Genomic DNA, 26,297 nt, shown 5'->3' with positions numbered 1-26,297 from the left:
GCAGCCATAAAGCTTCCATAGGGTCAGATGCTGGAGGCAGACATCATTAACAAAAGCTTGGCCAGAATCTGGTAGCAAAAGAGGAAAGAAAAAATCAGTATGATGACAGAGACAGCTGCTCAGGAAGCTCTATGTGGCTCTTCGGGGCTACTAGGTCGAACTTTTGATTTGGGAGAGTAGAAGGCCATCTGCAGTCAAGGAGACCTGGGGAGACGTTCAATCTCTGTCAATAGCTGATCCTGTGGTTTTGGGCACAGGCCTTTTTGAGCCTCGGTCCTTTTGGTAAGTGGACAGTTTGTGCTGTGGAAATTTATCCTGAGCTTTCTAGGAAGAGAACGGATGGGAAAGCATCAAGGAGCGCACTTTGCAGGAAGAAGATGCAAAGTGTAACTTTCCTTTAGTGTTAGCTTTCAGTAGTCTTGCTGTCTCAGCTCAGTGCCTTCGCTCCTCCATTTAGTGCCCTAACTCTCGACCCTAGAGCCGTAATGCTCTCCCCTTTCTCAACCTCCTCTCAAGAAAAGATCAGAAATTAACTGACACAGAGGCCGAAATCACTGGATCTCTCAGCTTTAGTAGCACATATCAGCACCACCCAGAGAGATTAGTAGATCTTTGGGCTCCACTCCCAGAGTCTCTTATTCAGTGGCTCTGGTATGGAGTCTGAGCATTTATATTTCTTATTAAGTTCTCCAGTGATGCTGATGCTGCAGGTCCAGTGAACACACTTTGAGAACCACTGGTCCATATCATAGATTTTTGAGGCTGTTAAAGCTGGAGAAGACGTTAAGGACGATGTCCACTCGCCTTCCATATTTACAAGTCAGTAGTGAGTTGGTAACCGGGCCAAGACTGTGACCCAGGCTAGCAGTCTTTCTAATTTACCAGGCTGATGACTGAGGAAGATCTCAAGTGTTGTTTTCCCCAAGACATTTGCATTTTAATGTGGGCCCAAACTCTAAGCTATAAGGATGATGCTGGTGATTATCATGCTCATGAGGACCGTGTCTTATTGTTTGAGTTCTTCAATGCATCAGACACCTGCCATGCTATCTGTTCCTGTGATGGGCCTGTGACGTGGGCTCGTGATTCCTGCCTTCTAGATGAGGTCATGCAGGCTTAGAGGCTTCAGGTGGCTGAAGCTCCACCTGAAGTCCCCTGACTCCAGGGGAAGTCCTGGTCTGCGCATACCCAGACCCCTATTCTCACAGGTACACCACCCCTTGCTCTGTATGAATGGAGCTAAAGATTCTATAAAGTTAAGGTATCAAAGAGAAAATAATAAAGAGTAAGGACATCAGTGGCCTGAGGACTTATGTGCCATTCATTCTCTCTACCCCTTGCTGTGGTCCTCACTATTAACTGTGTTCCTCTAGGACATAGGAATACCAGGATGGAGCAGGCAATCATTGCAGACATCTTGCAGGCCTAACGCCTGGCCATCAGGAGCCATTTGATGCTGCTGTAGGCCTTAGGACATTTCCCTTATCCCTCTCTTCTCATTCAGGTAGTGGGCAGCCTCCCTGGGAACCCCATGACAAACCTGCAGCATTGCCCTCAGACCTGCTCTCAGGTCCACACGCAGACACACTACACACAGACACACAGACACACACGCAGGACATCCCAATACCAGAAGGCCTCGTCATCTCCTCTGTTGTGTTATCTCATTATCCAGCTCCATCCCATTCATGCTGGTCTGCAGCCAGGAGCCAGATTGACTGTGCACCCCATGGACACTTTGGAAGAGCAGCCATAAGACTAACTGTTCAGTTGCTATCTCTCCTGCCATGGAACCTCTCTGATTTGCCTGTGTTTTCTGGTCCAGGAGCTGATCCAGGCAAGTGGTCAAGATATCTCATTCCTCAGGTGACAAGTTTCCTTACAGCCTCCTGAGATTGGCTTGTGAACCCTTTGGAGAGTCCTACTGATTGTCTGCCCCACATTTGCACATCATTTTGGACAAACTATCCGTTGTTGTGTCCAGGACAGGCAGGCTGCTTACTGGCTGGTGGTCTACTATCCTCAACCCTTTGTGTTTCTTCAGGCACTTGGTACCTGAGTTCACTTCTCTGCTGCTTCCCTGGGGGCTGTGGTACTCACACACACACATACACACGCACAGTAGCATGCACTCACATGTACACATTCTCAGTACACACTCACTCACATACCACACACTCCCACAGAGTACATGGATGACTTCATCAAGGTGGAAGAATGACTGGCACAGGGGAGTGGATGGGAAGAAAGACGTTCTCTTAAATGCTGACAGATTGGTCTCCTGAATCAAGCTGAGGACTGCAGAAAGGAGGAGAGGAGCACTACCATGCCCTATAATGTCACACTCAAAATAGCCTTCTAGGAAATATTAGTCCCCAAGATTGTAGGTTCACTGAAGGGTTGCGATGTGGTCCTGGGTTTGCCTTTGTCTAGAACTCTACTCTTTTCACTACACTGTGCTCAAGGAAGGAGGCCAAATCCCTAAAAATCTCCCCTTGGACAGCTGTAGTCGCAGAAGAAAAGCTTGCCAAGCTGCCAAAACCATAGACAACATGACAGATTGAAAGAAACCACCAGACGTCACCTGTGGTGGCATCATTCCAAGATGACCATTGTTGGTATTTAGTGCGTGGTTTTGATTCTCCATACACCTAAAAACATTATTTTTACACAATGATTTAAAAAAGATATCACAAATACTCATGCAACAACAGATTCTCATCCACTAAACAGCATAATACTGGTTGTCATTTATTTAGCATCCACCATATGCGAGGCAAGGCCCAAACCATGTCACACTTACTGAAGGGTTTATACCTCATCGGAGCTCTGTGAGGTATGGACCGTGTTTCATCCAGGAGAACAGAGGCCCAGAGATGTTAAGCGACTTGCCTGCAATCACACAGCCAGCAAGCAGTAGAGCTGGGATTCAGATAAATATAGTCAGAGTCCAGAACCCAGTCTGGTCCTTGTGTACCACAATTATTTTCCTTAGTTTCTTAAAACTCCATAGTAACAGTAATGTAATATTCCATCATTTGATACTATCCTTTACCCCGTTGATTCTCAAGTGTTGAACATTTAGTTTATTTCCAATGCTTGCTAGTTTAAACAGTGTTACTCTGAAAATCTTTGTGCAAACATCTTTTCAGAAACTGAATAATTCCTTAGGATAAATCCTTAGGGGTACAATTGCTGCATCCGCACATTTTAAAAGCGTTTGAGTCTCCCCACCAAATTGCCATTCCAGAAATATCACGCCAGCCCGCATTCCTACCAGCAGACTGTAAAATTGTCCTTTCCTCTACAGATGGTCTGGGTTTTCACTGCGCATCTTGTGATTTGGTACCGTGCAAAATACAGGTGTCACTGTAGCCGGGGTTCAGGCTGTGCGTGGCAATGCGTTGCCAGTTTGCAAACATGACCACAGGAGCTAAGACTTGGGATGCTTGAGAGGGCCAAGCTCTACTTTGCTGGAGTGAGAGGTAGATGCCAGGAGAGGCACCGGGGATGCCCCCGGATGGTGGATGCACATGAAGAGGCAACGAGTCCACAGAGTCCCTTGTATCCAACGACTCCATCCAGAGACACGGTATGGGTCCCCGTGACCTCCAGCTCACTGAATTTCAGCAGCTCCACAAGCCGCCTCTGTTTGCAGAGCTGGAGTGGGAGAGCTCCAAGTGCTCTGCCCTGGGAAGTCCCCAGCAGGCGAGAACACCAGGAGCGGCTTCCTTCCCCAGCCCAAGCAGGCAGAGGGGAGAGCCAGAGCGACAGGGCCCTCCCCTTGACCTGGCTCCGCCATTCACGATCTGGGTTTGTTTGGGGCAAGTCACTTTCTTTCTCTGAATCTCAGTTGTTTTGTCTGCAGAAGGGGATTCATGTTCTGCTCCTGACAGTGATCCCAGGGATGGAGAAGGAATCAGGTTCCCGAAGGTCCGGGTAGCCAGCAGGGACTCTACGCCTGCTCTGTCCCTGGCTCTGCAGACACCTGACGTCCTTCAGCACTTCCCTTCCAGTAACATTCACGTTCGACGTTTCAGTACCAGCATTCTTGTTTTGGGGAGCGACGCAGCTGTTTGCCCCTTTCCAAGAGCACTTAGAATGGAGTAGAAGAGCATAATGAAGTTCTTGCTTCCGAGGCTGTTGTCTCTGAAAGCTGGTGCTCCGTGTGAGTTCTGGGAAGGGTGGAATCAGCGGTGCCAAGAAAGGCAGTGCCGTCTCGTTTTAGGATCAGTGTGGAGCAATGGAGTGAGTCAGTCCAATATCCCAGCGCACCCTCGGCTTTGTGTATTGCGCCCCAAACGTTCCTCCAGCCATAGAGGTGGGTTGCTTTCCCCCAGATTTTGGGAAGGGTGCTGCAAGCGCTGAGGCCAGGCACCTCATGTCTCCATCCCTTCCCATTCATAGTGTTCCAGCATGGGCGCAGCGCAGCAGAGCAGACTTCAGGGAAGGCCGTGGGTCCTGTTCACTAAGATGCTTGCAGGGACATAGGTCGGGGTGGCCTGTCTACCTGCTGCTTTCCTAACTTCCTGGGGTTGGATGTCCAGACCCCTTTGACTTTCCCTCTTATGGAAGCTGTTCTTGGCCTCCTGCCCCCGAATCTCCACATCTTTTCATTTTTATGTCTGAACCTCGTGTTTTTCCTTTTCCTTCCAGGGAAAAGGGGAAAATGAAACAAAGAAGAACGTTTAGAGGCAGCCCAGGGAAATACGGGTTGGGTTGTATTTGGGTAACGTCTGGAAGATTGGAGAGCTCTGTAGGAGCCCGTGTTCTATTGACAGGCAGTGGCACACGGGGGAGCCAGGATAGTGTGGGATAGCACAGACCGGGCAACAAGATTAAAGAGCAGCCTTTAAGCACCTTGTCCCACGAATCACCAATACCCCTCCGTTAGGTTTTGGCAGATGACATGTGTACAGAACAGTAATAATACTTCATCCATCCTATTGTTTTCTGCTACTTTCACCTTGTATTATGTGCTTTTGCACATGGACGTATCCATGTGCACACACGCCAGGCGTGGTGGATAGGTGGCGCAGGACGAGGAGGTGGATAGGGACCGGGGAGAACTGGTTCTGGCCCTATGAAGGAGAAGCATGTGTTAGAATTTGGGTGTGTGTTGGGGGGGGTGCTGTGCAGACCTCATTCCACGCGGGGACAAAAGGGTCTATAGCAAGGGGACATGACCATGACGGATGGTGTGTTCGGGCTTCTTATAATGAGCGTCTGAAATGTTCCTGAGGGCAGACCCAGAGCTAAGAAGGCTTCTGTGCCGCACAGGAAGATAGGGAGACATCTGCGAGGCCCAGAAAGTTTCCCTGGAAACTATGGGACTGGGAAGCCCAGGGAAGGGTCTGGGGCTGCGTTTACTCCGTGTGGTGCTGAGAGGAGGATGAAGGAAGCTCTGAGAGGCTGGGGTGTGGGGAATGGAGAGTATGTCATAAAGATCGAAGGGGCTCTGGCATGGCTCTCCTACAAGATCCCCTCCGGATCCCCCTGTTGGGCGTCCTCAGGTCAATTCGGGATCGTGCTTCTTGAAGCAAACATAGGAAACAGAAGAGTTAATTTAGTCCCCGTTTACAAATGGGGAGACCGCCTGTGTGGGGTGCCAGGCATCCCGAGAAAGAGAACCACCTTCCCCTCTTCCCTCCGCTGCCTGCTCGCCAGGGGCTCGCCGCTGGGCCATCGTAGCATCTTAGCATCGCTTCTGTGGGCTTCCTGCCGTCTCACGCAGGTCTGACACCAAAGATGCTTCCTTCATGCACCTGCGCTCACCTGTCCCTGAGCCCGCAGTGCGGCCACCAGGGCCGGGGCCAGACGGAAGGAAGGTGGCCCATGGCCGTGCGGCCTTCGTCAGCATCGGTTTCCGCTCGATCGGGGCCAGCTTCTTTCCTCTTCCTCCTTGGAGCCCCACGTGAAAGGCGGCAGCGAACCCCGTCTTCCTTCTTCCTCCACCATGACCTCCCCTTTTGAAATCCTACAAATAACAACGTCTGATTGTCCCGTTGAATCGCGAGCGTGAATGTGAATGGCTCCAAAGGCAGAACGCAGCCAAATATTAGGTCCTAAGTCAACGTTTTGCTGAGAAACTCGGATAGTAAGAGGTTGAAAATGTCTGTCTTTTCCTGAGAAAACTTGTTTGCCGGCAGGAAAAAAATTTCAAAGACTGTTGTCTTCCCATGTGGGGGGCAGGAGAGGAGGGTGATTTCGCGAGCAGGGCCAGAGTCCTTTAGGGGCTTGGCTTGGCTTGGCCCAGGAGCGAGGCTTTGCGGTGATACTTGGATGGCTCCCTGGGGCCGGGCCCACGGCGGCCGGGCACCTGTGAAGAAGGAGGAGGAACGGGTTAAATGGCAAGACCAGAGCACTGCCTATAAAGGGCCCCGTGTCTTGATCAGAGAAACTTCAAGGAAGGAGAACAAGAAGGAGCAATCTAAGATGAGAAATGAAAGAAAGAAAGAAAGAAAGAAGAAAGAAAGAAAGAAAGAAAGAAAGAAAGAAAGAAAGAAAGAAAGAAAGAAAGAGAAAGAAAGAAAGAGAAAGAAAGAAAGAAAAGAAAGAAAGAAAGAAAGAAAGAAAGAAAGAAAGAAAGAAAGAAAGAAAGAAAGAAAGAGAAAGAAAGAAAGAAGAAAGAAAGAAAGAAAGAAAGAAAGAAAGAAAGAAAGAAAGAAAGAAAGAAAGAAGAAAGAAAGAAGAAAAGGAAAGGAAAAGAAAGGAAAGGAAAGGATTGGATTTAAGAGGCATATCAACCAAGTGCAACGTATGGACATATGTACATATGATGGGTATTGGGCAACCTGAGCTCTTTGGTCATGTCTGGGATTTGCTCTGCAAAAACCTGGTGGGCCTGGGAGGGAGCCAGGAGAGTCTTGCTGAAACAAGGGTGGCCGCGTCATGGCAACCGTCGGAGCAGAATGGCAGGCTTCGAAGGGGTTCATCCTCCGATTTTCTTTATTTTTACATCTATTTGAATTTTTCCAATCTCTTACAAGGTCCTTGGGCACAATTGTATGAGTGGCCGGGAGCAGCGGCTTCCTGCCGGGGGGGCGGGGGGCACCACACTCTACCCACAAACCTTCTGAGAGAAAATGAGCTATTCTGGCCTGTGGGCACTTCAAGTTCTAGTAGGCATGGCCCTGGGTGGGACGTCTTGGGGCCCTGAGCCCCCAGCTCAAGGGAGCCCCCAACTCACGGGTGCCCCCACCTCAAGGGAGCCCCCAGCTCATGGGTGCCCGCAGCTCGCGGGTGCCCCCAGCTCACAGACGCCCCCAGCTCACAGGCGCCTCCAGCTCACGGGTGCCCCCAGCTCACGGGAGCCCCAGCTCAAGGGAGCCCCCAGCTCAAGGGCATCCCCAGCTCACGGGCATCCCCAGCTCAAGGGAGCCCCCAGCTCGTGGGCGCCCCCAGCTCACGGGCATCCCCAGCTCAAGGGAGCCCCCAGCTCAAGGGGACCATGCAGCAGGCCCGCGAGGGACTAGTAAGCCTACAGCCCGGGGTCGCAGTGGCCCAGCCCGCCCCCAGCCCTCAGGGGAGGGAGGAAGTGACAAAGGGGCATCTGTGCTCTCTCTGCGGAGTCAGAACCCCGCGCTTGGCCGCATCGGGAACAGTAGGCTCTGTTTTCAGGGGGTCCAGTGACAGCGTCTCGGGTGCTTCTCCTTCCATGGAGCAGAGCCGCTGCCTCCCCTCTGAGTCCGCAGGCGGCGGGCAGAGTCTCGGTTAAGGCCCAGAGAGACCAGATGGGCGCTGCAGGCTGCGCGTGAGCGCGTGGGCCTCCGTGTGGCCGCGGGCAGGTGCCTCATGGAAGGGTGTGCAGCCGTCGGGCGACGGGGAAGCCTGCTGCGTGTGCTCCTGCACACGTGGGTGCGCGTGCCCCGGCATCTGCACTTGCATGCACGTGGCAATGTGTGTATGTGTACGTGTTGGTGCAGCTCCGTGTACATGGGGACACTGTGGGGACCCTGAAAGGTGGCACCGCAGTCACCAGGACCCTGAGCTCAAAGGGTCCTCACCTTGCAGGGCGGGACAGGACTTGGCGGTGAAGTCATGGCCACTCGGGCGCTGCAACCAGGGCTGCTTCCACGCTCACCCTGAGCGGGGGCCGGGTTGGGTCCTAAGCAGGAATACCAGGTGGGGACCAACAGATGCCCCTGTGTGTCCGAGGTCCGTGGCTCACCCTCGTGCACTCCCCAAGGACAGGGCCCACCTGAGGGTGAGCCCCCAAGGGGAGCTCGTGGCCAGGCCGGCAGGCGGGGGCTGCGCGAGGGTCCCGCAGATCCCACGGGGGCTGCCCGTGCCCCAGACCGACTAGGGCCTGCCTGACTCGCTGTGATTTTGGTCTTTCAGGCAAAGAAGGGGAGCTACGCCTTTCTGTGGGACGTGGCAGTGGTGGAGTACGCGGCCCTCACGGACGACGACTGCTCCGTGACCGTCACCGGCAACAGCGTCAGCAGCAAGGGCTACGGGATTGCCCTGCAGCACGGCAGCCCCTACAGGGACCTCTTCTCCCAGAGGTGGGCGCCGTCCGCCCGGGCCCGGGGGGTGGCCTTCCCCTGGGATGAGGGCCGCGCGCACCGGCTCCCCGGTTTCCCCAGCACCCGCCCCTGCCCTCCACCTGCTAGGCCCGGGTGGCCCGAGCCAAAGACGCCAAGTACCTGGTCCCTCCTGCGGGGGCACAGGCCGTGCTGTGGCCGTGGGCGCCCACGCGGGGCGCTCAGGGCGGCGGGGAGGCTTCCTCGGGCAGCAAGAGGGCAGAGGAGAGCAGACCAGACCCGCCGGGAGCCCAGGGAGGACTTCCCGGAGGAAGTGACACCTGAGGCCCCAAGGGCGAACAGGACTTAGCGGGTAGGCCCAGTCATAGTTAATTGGATCTCACAAGGACCCAGCAATTACGTACCCCAATAAGTAATAGGAACTCCTCAAGTTGGCTTTCCGTGAGAAAAGTCAATGTGGGAAGTGTTGATGTGGAATCTCGCAAAGTGTGGTCAGAGAAGCACATTGATGCTGTCGTCATGTGCACACGGGCCGGGGGGCAGATGCTGGGGCCTCCAGGGACCTGTGTTCCACGGCACAGTGGACGGCGGCCCACCCCTGCCCCTCCCCATCCCCCCAGATCCGCCTCCTGGTAACCCACAAGCGCGTGGGGGTGGGGTGGGGTGGGGGTGACAGTGGCGGGGAGGGCTGCGTGGGGTGGGCAATGGCCCAAGCAGAGGCACCTGGTACCCTGCACCAGAGACAAACCAGTGTCCAGTGTGGATTGGCCTGGTTAGCTGCCCGCGTGATCTGCTGGGAGGCATCCATCCCTTGTTGAGCCTCATCGTCTCTGAGCCCTGAGGCAGAACTCACGCGGAGGGGCAAGAGTGGCTGGAGGTCCTTTGTTTAACACCCCGAAGCTTGGAGAGGGTCCTCAGCCAGCTCCTGGCAGAGTCAGGGTGAGAACACAAGTCCCTGAGCCCCAATCCTGCACCCGTGTTGCCGTCTGGCCCCCGATCCCCACGGCCTCCTTTCCCTCCTTGTAGAGGTGGGTTGGGGTTCTGTGATCATGAGCAGCGGAACCTTAACCCCATCAGGGACAGGCTGAAGAGGACACCCTGTGACCCATCCGTTCAGTGGTTTGTCTGCAAACCTGGAAAAGGGGGTAGAACTAATAACATTAAATGAAGCTTTGGGTTTTTTTCTGAAATTCAGTCAAGTATCCATTCTGTGCCTCCCTCTGCTCCCTGGAGAGACAAGGGGGAAGGAGGAGCAGAGTCCGAGCAATTGCTCAGATAGAAGGTGTAAGGAAGGAAGGGCTTCTCTCCAGGAGGGGTGTTACCTTGGTGTTCGGAGGTTTACCCCACTAGGTTTTCTGAGACAGGAGGCTCAGGGCATTGCACATGCCAGCAGCCTGTGAGCAGTTTTCTGGGGCACATGGTAAGGGAGCTGGTGGGGCCAATGTGGCAGCAGCATCAAGACAGCTGATGGGCCCAAAATAGCACCCGCGGGAGCCCAGGGTCCCCAGTGAGGGATGCTTAGGGTCCCCACATACTTGAACTGTCGAGAGAGCTCCCACGGTCTGCAGAAGCAATCGTTGGTGCCCTGGAGAGAGGAGAGAGCTTGCTTCCCAGCTGGATTATTCAGTGAGTCAGGGCAAGAGAAGGGCCGAAACCGGCTCCGAGGGGAAGCTAAGGATGTTCAACCCAGAGCAGGAAACGGGTGAGAAGAGGGTGGTTTTGCTCACTTCCAATACTTCGAGGCCTGCTGGGCAGAAGGAATGCTGCCTGCTGGGATGCAGAAGGAATTCCGCATCCTTTGTGTGGCCCTAGAGGGCAATGGACCAGGACCAGCGCCGGTGTGTGGGGTCCCAGAATCCAGGCTTGCCCTGGGACAGGCCTGCTCATTATCCATGCACTTGCTGACCGTGAGGTGCTATTGTAAATGTCGCACCATGGAGACTCTGTTGGCTGCTCCCCCAACCCCAAGAGTGACCATAAACAAAGCGCCTGGCCCAGTTTCCTGGTTATTCTGGTCATTACCCTCTGCTTTCACGAGGAAGCCAGGTGCTCCGTGACTGTAAGTAACTGTCCCTAGTGGGCTGCGCCAGCCTCCCGATTATCACTGCCCGTCTCTGTGTTGCAGCCCCTCTTGAGCCCCTTTAAGGGGCTCCGTTGTAAGGTGCATACACAACGGTGAGCTGCCCCTACGCGGGGCGTGCCTCAGAGCAGCAAGGGGGCAGACCCAGGAAGCAACGCTCCATCCCATTGGTAGCAAAAAAGGTCTTATGTAAGTAGCAGAGCCTGGTCTTCCCTGGAGTTTCTGGAACTTCCTTTCCCTTAGTTCTGAGAATTAAGCCATACAGATATGCTCCCTTGCTTTGGCTGAGGGCGCGGGCCACGGCCTACACCTTAGGAGTGTGCACGGTGGCGGCTGCGTGCTGCGGCCTGTTCGTGGACCAGGGCATGCCGAGCAGGCATTCGATAAATGTTTAACAACTTAATAGCCATTTATGGGGCACCTACTGTGTAGCCAGCTCCATGACTATTGACCAAAAGAAAGCACCTGCAATTATATCTGTCTGGAAAAATAGAACAACTGGCTCCAGGAAGTGGCTATTATCACTCTGGCTTATTCCTAAGCAGGAGTACGGATTATCACGGCGTGCGTTATGTTTAGCCTCGTTCTAGGCCTCGTTTTGTGCCCGTGACTTGTTTTATCTTTCCTCTGCTGCTTACATATTTAAATTTTCCTTTTGATTTGTTTTTATTTTATTATATGTTTTCCTAATAAATTGCCTTCCATTCTTCCCGGAATAAATATCAGGCATAAAAATGCATACAATTAAAAGGAAGAGAAGCATCAGCAGAACTAAGCTGCCTGCCCGATGTTGCAGGTCGATGAGCGGAGGAGCAGGAGTCAGACCCCACAGCCGTGCTCTGGCCAGAGTCCCATGGTCTCCTAGACCAGAACCGAACTCTCCGAGAGCAGGCTGCCTGCACTTACCAGCCTGATGTTCTTGGAAGAGCGTGGCTTCTCGGGACAGCGTGACCCAGCTCTGAAGAGCAGCCTTGCCACCTTCTAATTGCTACCGGGGGCAAGTCATCTAAGATGTTCAGCCTCAGGTCTTCAAGACGTAAAAACTGACATAATAAGACCTACTTTACAGGCTGTTAGGGGATCACAACAATGGAAAATGATCAGTCGGCCCGTGTCTATACTGGACTGGATAGGGCCGCTGGTCAGCGTGGCCATCGGACCATGCAACGGGAACCAGCCTTTATGGAACCCTTACTACTTGCCAGATCTTGAGCTGAGTGGGGCGCACGTGTCCGTCCGTTCGTTCTTTCTTTCTTTCTTTCTTTCTTTCTTTCTTTCTTTCTTTCTTCTCTCTTTCTTTCTTATTTATTTTTATTTTTTATTTTTTTAATTTTTATTTTTTACTTATTTATTTTTTTGTGTCCCCTCTTTCTACTTTGTCACAAGAATTCTGTGATAGGAGTTATTTTGATCTCCGTTTTTTTTTTTTTAAGATTTTATTTATTTATTCATGAGAGACAGACAGACAGAGAGAGAAAGAGGCAGAGACACAGGCAGAGGGAGAAGCAGGCTCCATGCAGGGAGCCCGACGTGGGACTTGATCCCGGGTCTCCAGGATCACACCCTGGGCTGAAGGTGGCACTAAACCGCTGAGCCACCAGGGCTGCCCCTGATCTCCAGTTTTTGTAATAAGGGCTGCAAAGGGCAGAGGTGTCCTGCCACGGCTCGCGTGTCTGCAGGTCTGAGTTTGGACTGGTGTCTGTCAGAGCAGGATCCGCATAATAAATACGAAGCTGTGCTGTCTCTCCTTGGCGAGCCAGCCGTCTGCCCATGAGGCTTCTCACAGCTCTGAGATCTTGCGTGCCCAGCCCTGGGGTTCCTATAACTGCCAGGAGGCCCAGCTTCCTGGGACCTGCCAACGGAGACTTAGGCGATGGCCTTTCAGCATGAACAAACTGGTGGACCACTTCCCTAACGTGTCCAGAGCCACACGGAGGTAGTGGGATGCAGCAGCTGCCCAGTTAATCATGGCTGTGCCATGGGAGAGGTCTGCGGCACCCAGCAGCCTACTGAGCATGAGCCCTGAGTGCGCACCTGCACATGCTGATCATGGATTTATCTCAACGACCAAACCCCTACGTGCACAGTGGCATTTTAGGTCTTTTGTGCCGACTTGTGTCCTTGGCACTTGACAGACATTATCTCATTATCTCACCACGACCATTTCAGTTTAGATTAGTGTTCACGATTCAATTAATGCCTTCATAATATATGGGTGCAACAAACATCCGCCGATGGCCCGAGTTGGGCCCCACTGCGCTTGCTCAGGAGAAACCATGGAGAGTAACACACAGCCCTGGACCTGAAGGATTTGCTCACCTGGCGGGGTTGTGGGTCTGTCTTGCAAAGATGGGACAGCTAGTCACTTGTCCCGTGACACTCGGCTAAGATCTGGTGCCTCCGTAGCCTGCTCTTTGCACCGAGCCAGGCTGTTCACAGCCCGTGAGAGCCATGCTGTGCTGCACCCATGGTGCTGGCAGGTCAGAGGACTCCCTCTGGGCTGTCACCTTCCCTCTCCACCAGTCACAGCTCACGCGGAGTCACAGAGCCCAGCCTCAGCCTGTAGTCGGAGCTGGCCTGCAATGCAGGTGCAGACAGAAACCAGCTCCTCAAGTGGCCACTTGCAAGTGAGCTTCTCCTGACTGCACACCCAGAGGGCTCAGAGCCGCCACCACAGGTGTTATCCCCCGGCTGTGGGGGGGTGAACTAGGTGGGAAGAGGGAAGAGCTCGGGTTGGAGGGGCCTGGGGACGATCAGCTACTACCAGCTCAGTGTTCAGACCCCTGCGCTATGGGGGAAATCCATCAGATACCACAACAAAGGACAACCACCAACCAGACACCTACATGGGAAATAGGAGAGCAGCGCGGGCCGCCCCACCTTGGCCAGCGGGTTGGGATCCAGACTCCCTCTCAGACCTTCTCCGAGCCCACGTTCTTGGCTCTTCCTGCTTTACCGACTTCATCTTCCACCATCCTCCTCCTCAGCCACCATCCTCCAGCCTCAGTGGCCACGTTGTCACATCTCAGACATACTGGGGACATAGCCGAGAGCAGACTCTCAAGCATGGTGGTAGTCTCTCCTTGTTGAATGCCATCCCTGCCAACCATCAAGTGACTTAGTCAAGATGCTCTCTATCTCCCTGTGCCTCCATTTCCTTCTCTGGAAAAATGGGAAAATGGAAGGAACCATCCCAAAGGGTTGACATAAGAACAAAATACTATTTGTCCAGTGCTTAGGATCTGTCCTGGCATGTAGAATGTGCTGGACAAGTACGTGCTATTTGATGACCAACCTTCCTTGAGGCATGTGCCCCCCATCACCTCCTGCAACACCCCAGCCTGGACTACCCTCCCTGTGCACCATGTCTTAGCTCTTCTCTTTCCATATCCTAGTATTGATCACAGCTTCTGTCTCTATACCAATTGCTGTGATTGTTTCGAGGTCCATGTCGGTGTCTCTGATCTCCCCCGCAGCCGTGTGGGACATCCTACACTCACGAGGCAGACACTCCTTAGACCAAATGAACGAATGAGTGAATAATTTGGTGAATCCTAGCAGGGAGAGACTCCCGATGCTGTTCCTGAATTTGAAAGAAAGCGTCTTTGTAAATCCGTGGTCTCAGGGTTGCCTCATCCAGTTCTTTATTTTCCGATTTTATCCCCAGAGCCTTGGCCCTGATCCCACGTGAAGGGTCCTTGTGTCCTTTGCTATGGAACTTTATCCCTGGGCAGCAAGACGGGGTGGGAGGGAGCATCGAGGCTTTTGAGGAGGAGAGAGACAAAGGCTGATGTGTTTCGGTCCAGAGCCCTCTGCCTGCAGAGTGGAGAACGGGGTGGGGAAGGGAAAGGCTGGAGCAGCAGAAGCGCTACCGGGGCGGTTCAGCAGCGTCTCAGGAAGGGCCAGCCTGCTGGGGGAGGGCCTGGGGTCCCCAGGACCACATCCGGGGGGCCAGTGGTGTGGCTCATGTGAATCGTGTCTTGCAGGATCCTGGAGTTGCAGGACACCGGGGACCTCGACGTGCTCAAGCAGAAGTGGTGGCCGCACATGGGCCGCTGCGACCTCACCAGCCCTGCCAGTGCCCAGGCCGATGGCAAGTCCCTCAAGCTGCACAGCTTCGCTGGGGTCTTCTGCATCCTGGCCATCGGCCTCCTCCTCGCCTGCCTGGTGGCCGCCCTGGAGTTGTGGTGGAACAGCAACCGGTGCCACCAGGAGACCCCCAAAGAGGTCCGTGCCCTGAGTGCAGCTTCTCCCTTCTGCAGCCTAGAGGCAGGAGAGCCACACTGGGCAGTTTTCTTCCAGTTAGTATTTACCGGAGTCGCTCGTGTGGAGACAGCGGTGTTTTATTTGGGGTGGGGGGCTGGTGTCGTTTTATGTGGATTTTTAAAGCAAGAGAGCAAATGGAGGGGATGTTTTTGTGTTTGAACAAAGGGCCAAGGCACCAGCCGTGGCCACTAAAGTCCTGTATTTATCTGTAGAGCGGGTACAGCATGAGCAGCGCCAGAGAGCCCTTCCCTACCCTGCCCCGCCCATGTGCCTCCACCCTGACCTGGAGAGAACAACTGTAGGGTAAGAGAGGAAACGGAATTCCTTCTTGGTTCTCTTTGCTTTCACATCAAGGGCCATAGGGCTCTGCTCTTCCAGCATGCAGGTAGGGACTGGCCCCTGCCCTCATCCCTGCCTCCCCTCCCTGCCTCATCTTCACAGGGTGCAGCCGGGCCCACGTCCATCCAGGCCCTCCCGGCACAGGGATCGCCGTGGCTCTGTCCACACTCCAGGTTCTGGCACACGTCCCTCCTCGCGTGTGCCAACTGCAAGCTGATTCTGCCCACGACACTTCCTTCTATTGGGGTTTTAATCTTCAAGCTCTTTGAGGATTTTTGTTTTGTTTTGTTTTGTTTTTTTATGAAGCCTTCACCAAGGCAGCCTGGAGTCCGCTCCCCAAATGGAGGGTGGCAAGAGTGCCATCTGGGGAATCGGGGGGTGATATCCTGCCAGCAGAAGCCTACACGCAGGCAGCAGGGCGTGAGCCCAGCCACTCCCTGGCAGGGCTGCCACGGTGTGCTGCATACACCTCAGCCTCCTCGGAATCATAATCAGCAGATTATGTGGCGACAGGCAGGTGTCAGTTCCAAACAAGATGCAACAGCCCAGAATTGGACCACGTGATGGGCCACAGCGCCTAAGTGGGTCCTGTAACGGGGACCCCACGGGTGGAGGTGGTAACACACTCTCCATTCCTCTCAGGCAGCAGCAACTCTCCGTCATCACACTTAGTTTTTGCCGGAAGGACCTTGACGTTGGACTCAGTGTGTTGGAAGTGTTTGGGGACATCCATCTTCTGCCTTCCGTGTGCCTCCTTGCAAGGAAGCACAGGGCTTGGCTCTCCCATGGCCTCCTGCTTCCGCTCCTGCTCCTGGGCCTACAAGCAGAGGCGGGCTGAGGCGTAAGGGGAGGCCGCTCAGCGGGATGGGTAATGATCTGCCTGCGTGTCTATGGCTCCTGGAGATTTTTTTTGTGAAAAAAGTCACGGGGAGGACCTGCGAATTATTTGAGGAGTCGTTTCAAGGAAAGGCCGCAGATGCGTCCCATTACCGAATTGCGTCTCACCACCCAAGCCTATATGTACAGAAGCATCAGCGTACACCGAGGGTGGAAGGCTGGGCCTGGAGCTTCACCCCCATGGGACCAGAGAGGACCAGATCCCATTGCGCCCACTCTGTGTTGTTTGCTTTGAGTTTTTTTTTTTCCAAACCCAATGAGCCATAGCTTGATTTCCTCTGTGCAAATGTCCTTGGGTCAGGGGAGCAGAAAGTGTTCCCTGCAAACCTCACTGTCATGGGAGCACTGACAGGGATGGCATGGGCAGAGTGGGTGCCCAGGCTCAGCCCTCCAGGACGCCACTCGTGAGCCAGGTGCAGAGAGAGGCCATTCTTCCCCTGGATCAGGCGTCCTCATCTGCATCCAGTCACCACATCCCTTCACATCCCCTGTTTAGTGTTTAGGGACAAGCCTGGCCTGAGTGGCCCAGAATGAATGATCACAGTGTGTGTGTGTGTGTGTGTGTGTGTGTGAGAGAGAGAGAGAGAGAGAGAGAGAAGGGGGAGGAGGAGAAGGACCAGCATCGGGATCAATTATTGGAGAGACATGAAAGGCAGGGGTAAAAGAGAGAAGCGCAGAGAGATGACCAGGAGACCAGGGAGGAACAGCTCCCTGTGGGGAACAGCTCTCTCCTTGCCAGTAAAGCACCCTGCCTTCTCTCCTGGCTTTTGCATAAGCCCAGGATCTCAGGCACGAGAGGTAGGGATGAAATACATTGGTCCTGCCTAGAAAGTGCGGGAATTTCTGCCTCTGCCACCCACCTGCTTCCAGGTAGGAATGGGGACCAATAAAGAGGTGGGTTGGAAAAGCATAGTTGCTGCCTTTCCTCCAGCCCCTTCTGGTGTTGCTAAGAAGGAGTGCAAGGTGGGAGAGGGAAGTAGCCCATCTTCTTCCTGGTTTTTGTAGGTTCCCGACTTCCCAGTGAAATTTCTTCCTCCCTCTTCTTCCTTTCATAAATACGCCGATAGGGGCACAAGCCTGCGTCCTTGGGGAACGTGCACCCGCAGGGGTGGACGGGGTGGAGAGGTTGACCTCTTCGTTGAGCACGAGCATTCTCAAGTGATCAGAGGCTACCTCGGATGTACCAAGGGGACACCCAGCCCCACTTGGGAGTGGTGGGGACACAGGGGCAGAGGTCCTGGCTAGTGAAGAGCTCGTGGGACTTGGAGTTGCTAGAAGCCTGATGCTGAGGGGCTGGTACAGATCCTAGAGCTGGAGGGGAGATTGCGAGTGGCCTTCGGGGCAGGGTGAGCCCAGAGAGGGCAGTAGTCCTCGCAGCCTCCAGGAGCTCCGCAGTGTCAGCATTGGCAGCGGGAAGGAGCGGAGCAAGGGGCAGGGGCTTGCTCTGACAGACTCGGGTGCCAGGCCAAGTGGTAGGAACCTCCTCCCAAAGGGAAGAGCCACCAGGAGGGGGCTGGCACACCAGGATAGTCGGGGCACGTCTTTCAAACCTTTGACAAATAATAACGGTATTTAATCCAGAACCACTTTGTGTTACCGGTTGCCCGTGTTTTATGGAGCAGCATTTGCAATTAGGTGAGAGTGTCCGGTTAATCTTAGAGCGCTTCATTTCGGGGCATTGGCCATATTTCTTAGGAGCCCGAAAGCTGTCTTTGGGTGCAGTCCTAGCTGTGTTTAACGGCTTGTGCTGAGATGTCTTCAGACTTTAGACACCTACTTGAGGAAGAGTAGTAATGTGCGTTCAACCCCTTAATATTCATGTGGGTTTGGGCTCATATTTTTTCTAAGGAATCAGACTATTATGTAGTTACCCAGTGCAGGTGAGTGCAGCAGGCACTGCGGCTGCAGGGAAGAGCCACCCTCTAGATTTATGGGGGCGATGGAGCCATTGCTCTGAGAATAAAATATTCATGAAATAAAGATGAGAAGCGCACAAATGGGAGATGACATGAAGAGGGAGGGATGAATCATCTGTCGCTGGGCTGGGAGCCTGGAATGCTTGTGCTTCCTGCCTTGCCTGCCCGGCCCGGGCCCTGCTGCCACCGCAGACGGAGCTGACAGGGGCCAGGGCGTGGGGGCAGCAGCAGAGTCGCCGCCCCTACAGCACCCCCCTCCCCCTGGGGAAGATTTGTCTCCGGGGACACTCCCTTTGGCTCTGTGCCCTTCTCTGCCTCCACTCCTCTGGCGCTTCTTCAACTCATCGAGGGGTTATTGTCCCCTGTGCCTACCACCCCCCACCCCCTGGTCCTTTGAGCAGCCACCCAGTATTGCCCTGAGGTCCCAGGAAGGAAGGTGTGGAAAGGGCCATAAAGAGCACCTGTCCCCGGGACGTGCTTGGTGAGCGGGAGCCCACGCGCTGCTGCTTCCCAAGGACCTAGAGGTGGGCAGTCAGGGGGTGGGGAAGGCACGTCACATCCCAGGGCACCTTCTCTGTGCCACATGTTCTCTTCTTAACTGTCCTGATTCTCTTCGAGGACATTGGAGGGAGGCATCCTTAGCTCCAGAGAAACAGGACGCAGAAGTGGCAGGGACAGAAGTGGGATGTGAAGGATGTGTGTGCCGCTGGGCCTCCCCTGGGTTGTGTGCAGGAGCAGGGCATCCTACCTAACGTTCTCCGGGAAATTTGGGGGAACGACAGGTGTTGGGATTTTTCTTGAGCCAGAATGCTGGCTCCCAGCTACGCTCTGACGTCCTCTGACTCCCAGTTTCTCTCTTCTGCTGAGAACTGAGCCTGGCCCCACGGCTATGCTGCTGATACCAGACCTCTCAGTGGGAGGGCGAGGGGAGCGAGTGCACGTTCCGCGCCGGTGATAAGTGTACGCTGACCACACGCCGGCGCGTAGCTCAAGACCAGTTCAGACGTTGACTGCCCCGTAGCACGTCCCGCGCTCCCCCGTGGGCTGCCTCCTTGCGCATGCACACTGGTGCTGGCGGCCAACGGTCTGCCGCCTGCCCCCGCTCGCAGCCCGCTGGCACTTCTCCACCTCTGCATCCCCATCGCTTAGCCCCGTCTCTGATAGCAGAGCCTCTGGTTATGCGGTGATGGATGTAACTGGAGTATTGAGCGCCTTCTGTATGCCAGGGACCAAGACGGATGCTTTACCCAGAACATTAGCTCGTCTGGTGCTTGGAGCTCAAAAGTGTTTATCGAATGAATGAACCAGCCTGGGCTCCTATAAGGAAAACGTTATTAATGTTAAATTGTGGTGTAATCATTGCAGCTGGATCAATGGCTTTCAATTCTGGCTACACCTCAGAGGTGATTAATCCTGGAGCTTTTTAGAAATACAGATGCTTGGGCTCCAGTCCCCCAAGGGGTGGTTTCAGGTAGATCATTTCGAAAGGCTCCACACATGCTTCGGAGATCCTGCCAAGGACGAAAACCACGGGTCTACACCATCCTTCCGAGGCGGAATTGGGAACACACAGCCTGGCATGGTGGAAAAGAGCCCAGTGTTTGGAGCCAGGTAGATGTGAGTTCAGATCCTGATGCTCCACTTACCATGCAGTTGCATGACCTTGAGCAACTGTCTTCACCCCGAGCCTCGGTTCACCCCTTGTGTGCCCGCTGCCACCATCTATGACAGGGAGTTTTCATTAGCTCTCTCCTCTTGTTGCCTTCTCCTGTGAAATCTGTGACGGAGCATCAGAACTCTTTCTCATGATGCTCAGGAAACTGCCCATCATCTCCCAAGACCACTTCATCAACTGTTGAACTGCTTCGCTCTCACCCCACGGCCATCCTCAGCCCTCCAGCCCAGCCCTTTGGAGTTGGGCAAGTCTTTGGAGCAATACTTAAGGAGACCATCTGGATGGTGCTTGTCCCCACCATTGGGTCTCATTTGCAACCCAGCCAGTCTCAGAGCTGAGCAGGGAACCACACCTCTACAACCACCGCAGTCCGGGGGGAAGCTCCTCGTCCCATTTTGTTCCATCCCAGCTTAAAGTAAAAGCCATTGGAAACCACACAAAGCTGGTTCTAACGAGTCCCACGTGTAACCAGCTGCTACATAGATGATAGTTGAGTTAATTACCGTTTTCCAGCGCGCTGAATTATTTCCACGTTGGCGAACAGCGGCTTAATTACAGAACTTCATCTCCCTGCAAGACAATGCCTGGGAGAGGGTCCCTGGTAACCTCAGTTGGTGCATCTGTCATCATGTTTAATGCGAGGTGAGAAGCACAGAGCTGGAATTCAGCCGGACTCGTGGAAAAATGCGGTCTGTGAATTTTCTGTCATATTCAGGGATGTTTGACTAGGTCAGTTACCTGCAGTAAATTAATGAAGACAGCAGCAAGTTTCCGTGCGGTTGAACACCGAAAACTTGAGATAATGAGGATGTAAACTGATGTAGTTCACATAAAAAAGTCCATTATTTGAATTTACATAACATAATAGAATGTCCCGTTTTGTCTAAAATATAGATAATTATTCAAATCACTCCTGCCTCTTTCCTCGAGCAGGCGGGTTATTTCCGCCTCCTCATTCCTTGGCCGGGGGCCCCTGGAGATGACTTCGTGGGGGCGAAGCCTGCGGCCCCAGGTGACCCAGGATCGACCGCACGGGGGTTTCTCCAGTTCTCTGCGTGTCAGCTCCGAGCCCTGGCAGGCCGCTGAGGACGTCACCACGCACGTGGCCCGACTGCAGGTGCTGGCAGGGCGCTAGGCATTTCCCTTCTTGTTTTGCCAGTCCAGTTGAACAGTCAAGTATGGGCAGCTCCTGGCGGCGCCTTGCCCTCCTGGGTTCGTCTCGTGTTGGAGCTACCAGCGCTATAGAAGCTGAGTACAATGAGGTCCCGCTGGTGCACAGAGTATTAATGACTTGACTGCCATTTGGGGTGGGAAGGTCTCCCTGGGGAGTCTGTTTGGCTGGCGTGGACCTTCTCTCTGCGTCCTGACACAGGGAGGTCACGGGCTAATGACGAGCCTCCCTGGAAGCCGACACCCGCCACTTCATAGGACGGCTTCATTTGTCCTGAACTTGAGGCAGGAGAAAAGCTCTTTGGATTCAGGAAATGATTCAAGCTCTTTCCTCTCAAAAATACTGATTCTAGGGTAATTGGGCTGTCTCCACACCTCCACTCTGGGCTGGTTTTTATTCTAGATGCTTTGGTATTACCAGGTCAAGTCCTCACAGCCGTGATCAGTATGCTAGGCCGGGGCCCACAGCCGACCCCTTTTAGAATCCTACTCTCGGAGCCTCTTCTCCCTTGTACCTCCCCTGGTGAGGGATTCCATCTCGAGACCCTCTTCTGCTCACGTTCTTCTTCAAGGATTCTGGGTAGTTGGTCTTTCCCCAGGGCTCTCCTTCTGTTTTGTGTCTGTGGCATTAGGGAGAGAGGGGGCTCCCTTCACTGGGCCCCGGCTCTCTGCTCTCTGCCTCCTGGTGGCCTCCTTGGACAGGACGTTCCCCTTCCCCTTTCTCTAGACCCCAGCAAAAGGGGGAGCATCTCCTGGACACTTTCCTTCTGACTTCCAGAGTGAACAGGGCTGGGACCAAGACACTTGCCTCCCACTGCAGACTAGTCCACTTCTAAACTTGACTACTTTCCATTACCCCAAAAGATCCTTAAAGCCCTGGAAAGAAAATCTAAAGGAGGAAAAGGTGAGATTCCGTAACTAACCACTGCTTCTCATGATCCCAAATCCCGTGTCCATCGGTTTTCCTTTGATGGAAACTGAAGGCTCTGCCAATGGGGACATCGGCTCAACCAGCCTTCTACGAGCTTCGCTGTCTGCAAAGAGAAGGGAGGGTTATATTATTAAACCCCAAAATTGTCTGAACTTCTCTTTTAATGTGTCCAGCTTCCAAGACCTCTGATACTTGTGGCCTGTCCCATATTTTGAAATGAAAATAACCAAGAGATAGAGGTATTTACCCACATTGCTGTGGCACTGACTTTGGGCCAATGCCGATAAAAGAATTGTATCCGTGTTCTATCGGGGGCACACAAGACGGCTGGAGAAGCAGGATGGGTTGGGGGCCAGGAGTCAGGCCTGTCCGCAGACTTGGGGGACAAGATCCAGGAGGACGGTCATGGCACAGAAAGTTTGTTGAAGTACTACTGCTGTATTGGAAGGTCAATCACCTTTTTCTGTCTTTCTCTCTTAGTTCAGGATTCAGATTCAGTCCTATTGCTCTTGCCTGCATCGTGGGCCTGCATCTTATCTACAGGTGGGCAGGACACCTGCCAAACCATCATCCGGTGAGGAAGAAGTAGTTCCCCAAAGCACACAAACCATGGTGTCCTTAGGAAGGGCTAATTGATGCACGGTGGCCTTAAAACAGCCAGGGCTAATACAGCAGGTTAAAAAACTATTAAAAAGAGTTTCATAGGCAAGAATAAAAACAAAGCAGATAAAACACAGAGAAGGGAAGCAAGGTTGCACAGAGCTGGATCAATATGCTGTAAAGTAATTAAGAGAACTGAATTTGGCGTCTTGTATTTTTTCACGAACTTGAAAGAGTCCATGAAAGACCAACACATGCATCACAGTCAGTCTGGCTGAGTAAAGGCCTGGTACTCTCCAGCCACTCCGTGCAGTTTCACCAGCGACATTCGCCACCCAGAGGTGTCCTCAGCTTGGAGCTGATTTCCTTGCATCGGGACCTGAGCTCTGCTGTGTGGGGCTCAGGTCCCTGGAGTGTTGGCTCCGCCCGTGGGGCTCTGCGAGCCATCTGTTTCCATCCAGGACACAGAGCCGCGGCCCCGTCGTGTCTTCCATCCTCAAGCCAGTTGGCTTTCTGATTCTCAACAAGCAACAAGATGCTTGTTTCTTTGCTCTTGACCCGGAATGAGTTCTTGACTGTCTTGTGGGTGTTGTTAGTTTTTCTGGGAAAGAATCTGGGAAGACGGCAGCTGCCCCACAGAAGCCAACCTCTGTCTACCAGTCATGAACTCCGCAAAGGTGCGGAGAGGGCCGTGGGCCTGCCTTCATGCCAGGGGGCACTGGGAGCAAAGAGTAGACTGAGAGGCAACGTCCTTGCCGGAGGAAGGCTAGGTTGAGACTTCCCGGGTGTCAGCCCACCCATGGAAGGGAGACTTTCACCACCTACTTGGTGGCCTCTTTCTGGGGAAAACCGTCTCCCTACCAGCTTCCTAGGAGCTCAGAGCAGCCACTGGGATGGCCCTCGGATTTGTACAGTTCCTTTTCTCCTTTGAAAGCACATCCAGGCCTTTTCTGTTCTGTGGGATTTTTAACCACCCTACAAGATGGGCAGGGGACAGGTTCTTCTCTCAACCTTATGGGTGTCTCCATTAGACGGCCTGTGATGTTTGATCTTGGAGCGGAGCTTTGACATGGTATTTCTCTAGGAGCTTGGCATCAGAAGCTTGAGCAGTAGGCATGACCTTGCCTGGCACATTGGCACACTCATGCTGCCTGCAAATTGGAGTGAAACTTTGAACCCCTCATCGGGGAGCTGGGGTGGCTATGGACACCTGATCTTCTGCCCCACCTCCTTGGGGACCCCAAGCAAACCAAGTGCATCATCTTTGTCCTTTAGGAGAGCTTCTAAGCAGCTCAGCCTCCTTGATTTATTTTGATGTTGTAGACGAAACATCAAGTTATTTGAAAGGAGTGATAGTTGTTCCGTTTTATTCTCTTTCTTAAGCACACAACCAAACCCATTTCCTTGCCGCCATTTGCCATACGGAGAAAGAGTCAAGGGAGAGGGTCACCCATCTTGGCGGTCTCAACGCTTTGGATACCAGCAACGTCATCTGAGAAGTCCCTTTCCTCACCATCCCCACCCTCTTCCTCATCTAGGAATCGGCCCCGTGAGCCTTGGAGCCAGGGAAATGCCTGTTGGCTGGCGTCTCTGGAGATCCTTCCCTGGGGGTGGGGGACGGGGGTTTCAGGGTGAGCCAGGACTTCACTTCGTCCTGCAGGCTTCCCAGGCCACCCCTGCCAATCACAAGGGAGGCCACTGACCTTCCTGAACCCAAGCCTCCTTTTGTTGGATGATGGGGATGATCACACAAGGCTTCCTGAACATTGTAAACTCTGTGACAAATACATGGGGGGCCCCAGGGGCTCAAGGACCAATTGTGTTTATTCCCACGGGGACTCCCTCATTCTCCTTTTGTCTCTGCTAGTTCTTCAAGGCATCTCCTCGCAAGGGCTGCATCCGGGTGTGATCTGCTTGCTGGGTCTTCGTGACCTAGGGGCAGTGTGAGGGGGCGCGGGGGGATCAGGGGAATGCTCACCCCCTGCCCGCCCCCCTCTCCCCCCAGTGTCCAGCAGGCTGAGCAGGCCTGAGGTGGTCTCCAGGCCTCCCAAAGTTCGTAGAAAGCCAGCCGTGGCTCATGTTAGGGCTCGGCCTGACCTTCCTGTGCTTTCCCTCCAGGATAAAGAAGTGAATCTGGAGCAGGTTCACCGGCGCATGAACAGCCTGATGGATGAAGACATTGCCCACAAGCAGATTTCCCCAGCGTCCATTGAGCTTTCGGCCCTGGAGATGGGGGGCCTGGCTCCCAGCCAGGCCTTGGAGCCGACGCGCGAGTACCAGAACACACAGCTCTCGGTCAGCACTTTCCTGCCCGAGCAGAGCAGCCACGGCACCAGCCGGACACTGTCGTCAGGGCCGGGCAGCAACCTGCCGCTGCCGCTGAGCAGCTCCGCCACCATGCCCTCCATGCAGTGCAAACACAGGTCGCCCAATGGGGGCCTGTTCCGCCAGAGCCCGGTCAAGACCCCCATCCCCATGTCCTTCCAGCCTGTGCCGGGGGGCGTCCTTCCAGAGGCCTTGGACACCTCCCACGGCACCTCCATCTGACCGCGCCGCCTGCCCTCCCGCCCGCCCATCCACCCACCCGACCAGCAGAGCTTTTTAATACGAGACAACGACAACACACACCACACACACCTGCGCACACACACACAGAGACTCTTTCATTTCTCTTGTACATACGTGTAAATAATGACAGAATGGAGTGGGGTAAAAGTGTATTTTGAATATTCCCAATTTTCGAAGTCAGTAAAAAAAAAAAAAACACAAAAACTGTATGAATGACTTTGTAAATTTTGTTCTATATGAATAAAAAGGCAAATTACTTGTGATCATTCTGAAGTGCCAAAGAAGCCCCGTGTTCCTGGGCCTTTCTGAAGGCAGGAGGTGTGATCAGACCAGGAGCCCCTTCTTGCTGGGGGAGAGGGGAAGACAAGCAGCCACCCCTTTAGAGGAACCCCAGATGCTGCTTGTTGCCATGCCCTGTGGTTTATGGCCACGTCCCCCCGCGCCTGGCCCTCTGTTCCTCTTCAGTCCTCTGGGCTGGATAACGGGGAGCCAGCCTTGGCGCAACCCTGGGCCACTGTGCTGGGAGGTGACCAGCTGTTCCTGTCCGACCAGCTGGGTCCTGGGAGACTCCTGGGACATGGGGCAGTCCTCTTGGTCACTCCCTGCATGACTTGGGGGCTGTGGACCCCAGAGAGGCACCCCAGTGAGCTGACCACCAGAGAGTATTGAGGCTGACGCGCTCTAGGTTCGTACAGTTGGCCTTATTGTTTGACTCTCTTCCCCTGATGAGAGAAACCGACAAGGATAGACTGTGGGAGAAGGCAGAGAGGCCCCACCATGGGCCAGCTGGACCTGCGCTTGCACGCTGGGTGTTGAGGTGTGAGGCCAGGTAGGCAGGGAATAGCCCCTGGGGGTTGGGGCCTGTGGTTTCAGGTGGAAGGACTCCGTTGCAGGAGGAGGGACATACCCCGGTGAGCAGGCGAGGCTCCGGGTGGCGGTGAGCCCTGGGATGAGGTCACAGGGGCCGCGGTCCTTCGCAAAGGCAGGAGCCTGGGCCCCTGGAGGAGCAGCTCCTCCGCAGGAAAGAGCCCCCGACGTGAGTGGATGTCTCCAGGTGCAAAACCCAGCGGGCAGACGCCAGTACCCAGTGCCCGTCGGCTTTGCCCGCCTTCTCCGGAGCAGCCCCCAGTGGGGACCCCCTGGCTGGGAGCACCCTGTAGTCTCTGTGGCTTCCAGAACAATCCCCGCCCTGGTGAACCACTGGGCGGCTCTGTCCCCAAAGGCCAGGACAGCAGCCATCTGCCCCCCACCCCGACGTCCTGGCACCGTCAGGAGCAGAGCCGTTGGGTGTCCGCGCTGTGTCGCTCCAGCCCTTCTCCCGAGGGCAAAGGTGACTGTGCCCTCCTGACCTGCCAGGGTGGTGCATGCA

At 54.1% G+C, this 26,297-nt stretch overlaps 1 protein-coding gene across 3 annotated transcripts in view; it reads left to right on the top strand.

Annotated features, from left to right (window-relative positions):
• Nucleotides 1–25,194, top strand: part of GRID1 (glutamate ionotropic receptor delta type subunit 1) — a 639,650-nt gene extending 614,456 nt beyond the window's left edge. For 2 of the 3 annotated variants that reach the window (XM_025435395.3, XM_035715124.2), the window contains 3 exons: nt 8,341–8,507; nt 14,553–14,793; nt 24,479–25,194. In XM_025435395.3, coding sequence (XP_025291180.1) covers nt 8,341–8,507; nt 14,553–14,793; nt 24,479–24,907 — 837 coding nt within the window. In that variant the 3' untranslated portion in view covers nt 24,908–25,194. Of the gene's footprint in view, nt 1–8,340; nt 8,508–14,552; nt 14,794–15,044; nt 15,136–24,478 lie in introns of all 3 variants that reach the window. The other variant, XM_035715125.2, reaches the window with a different exon arrangement.
• Nucleotides 25,195–26,297: the final 1,103 nt, after the last annotated feature.

The sequence above is a fragment of the Canis lupus genome, chromosome 4 (assembly GCF_003254725.2).
Source record: "Canis lupus dingo isolate Sandy chromosome 4, ASM325472v2, whole genome shotgun sequence".
NCBI lineage: Eukaryota > Metazoa > Chordata > Mammalia > Carnivora > Canidae > Canis > Canis lupus.
This window is presented reverse-complemented; position numbering and strand designations above follow the sequence as displayed.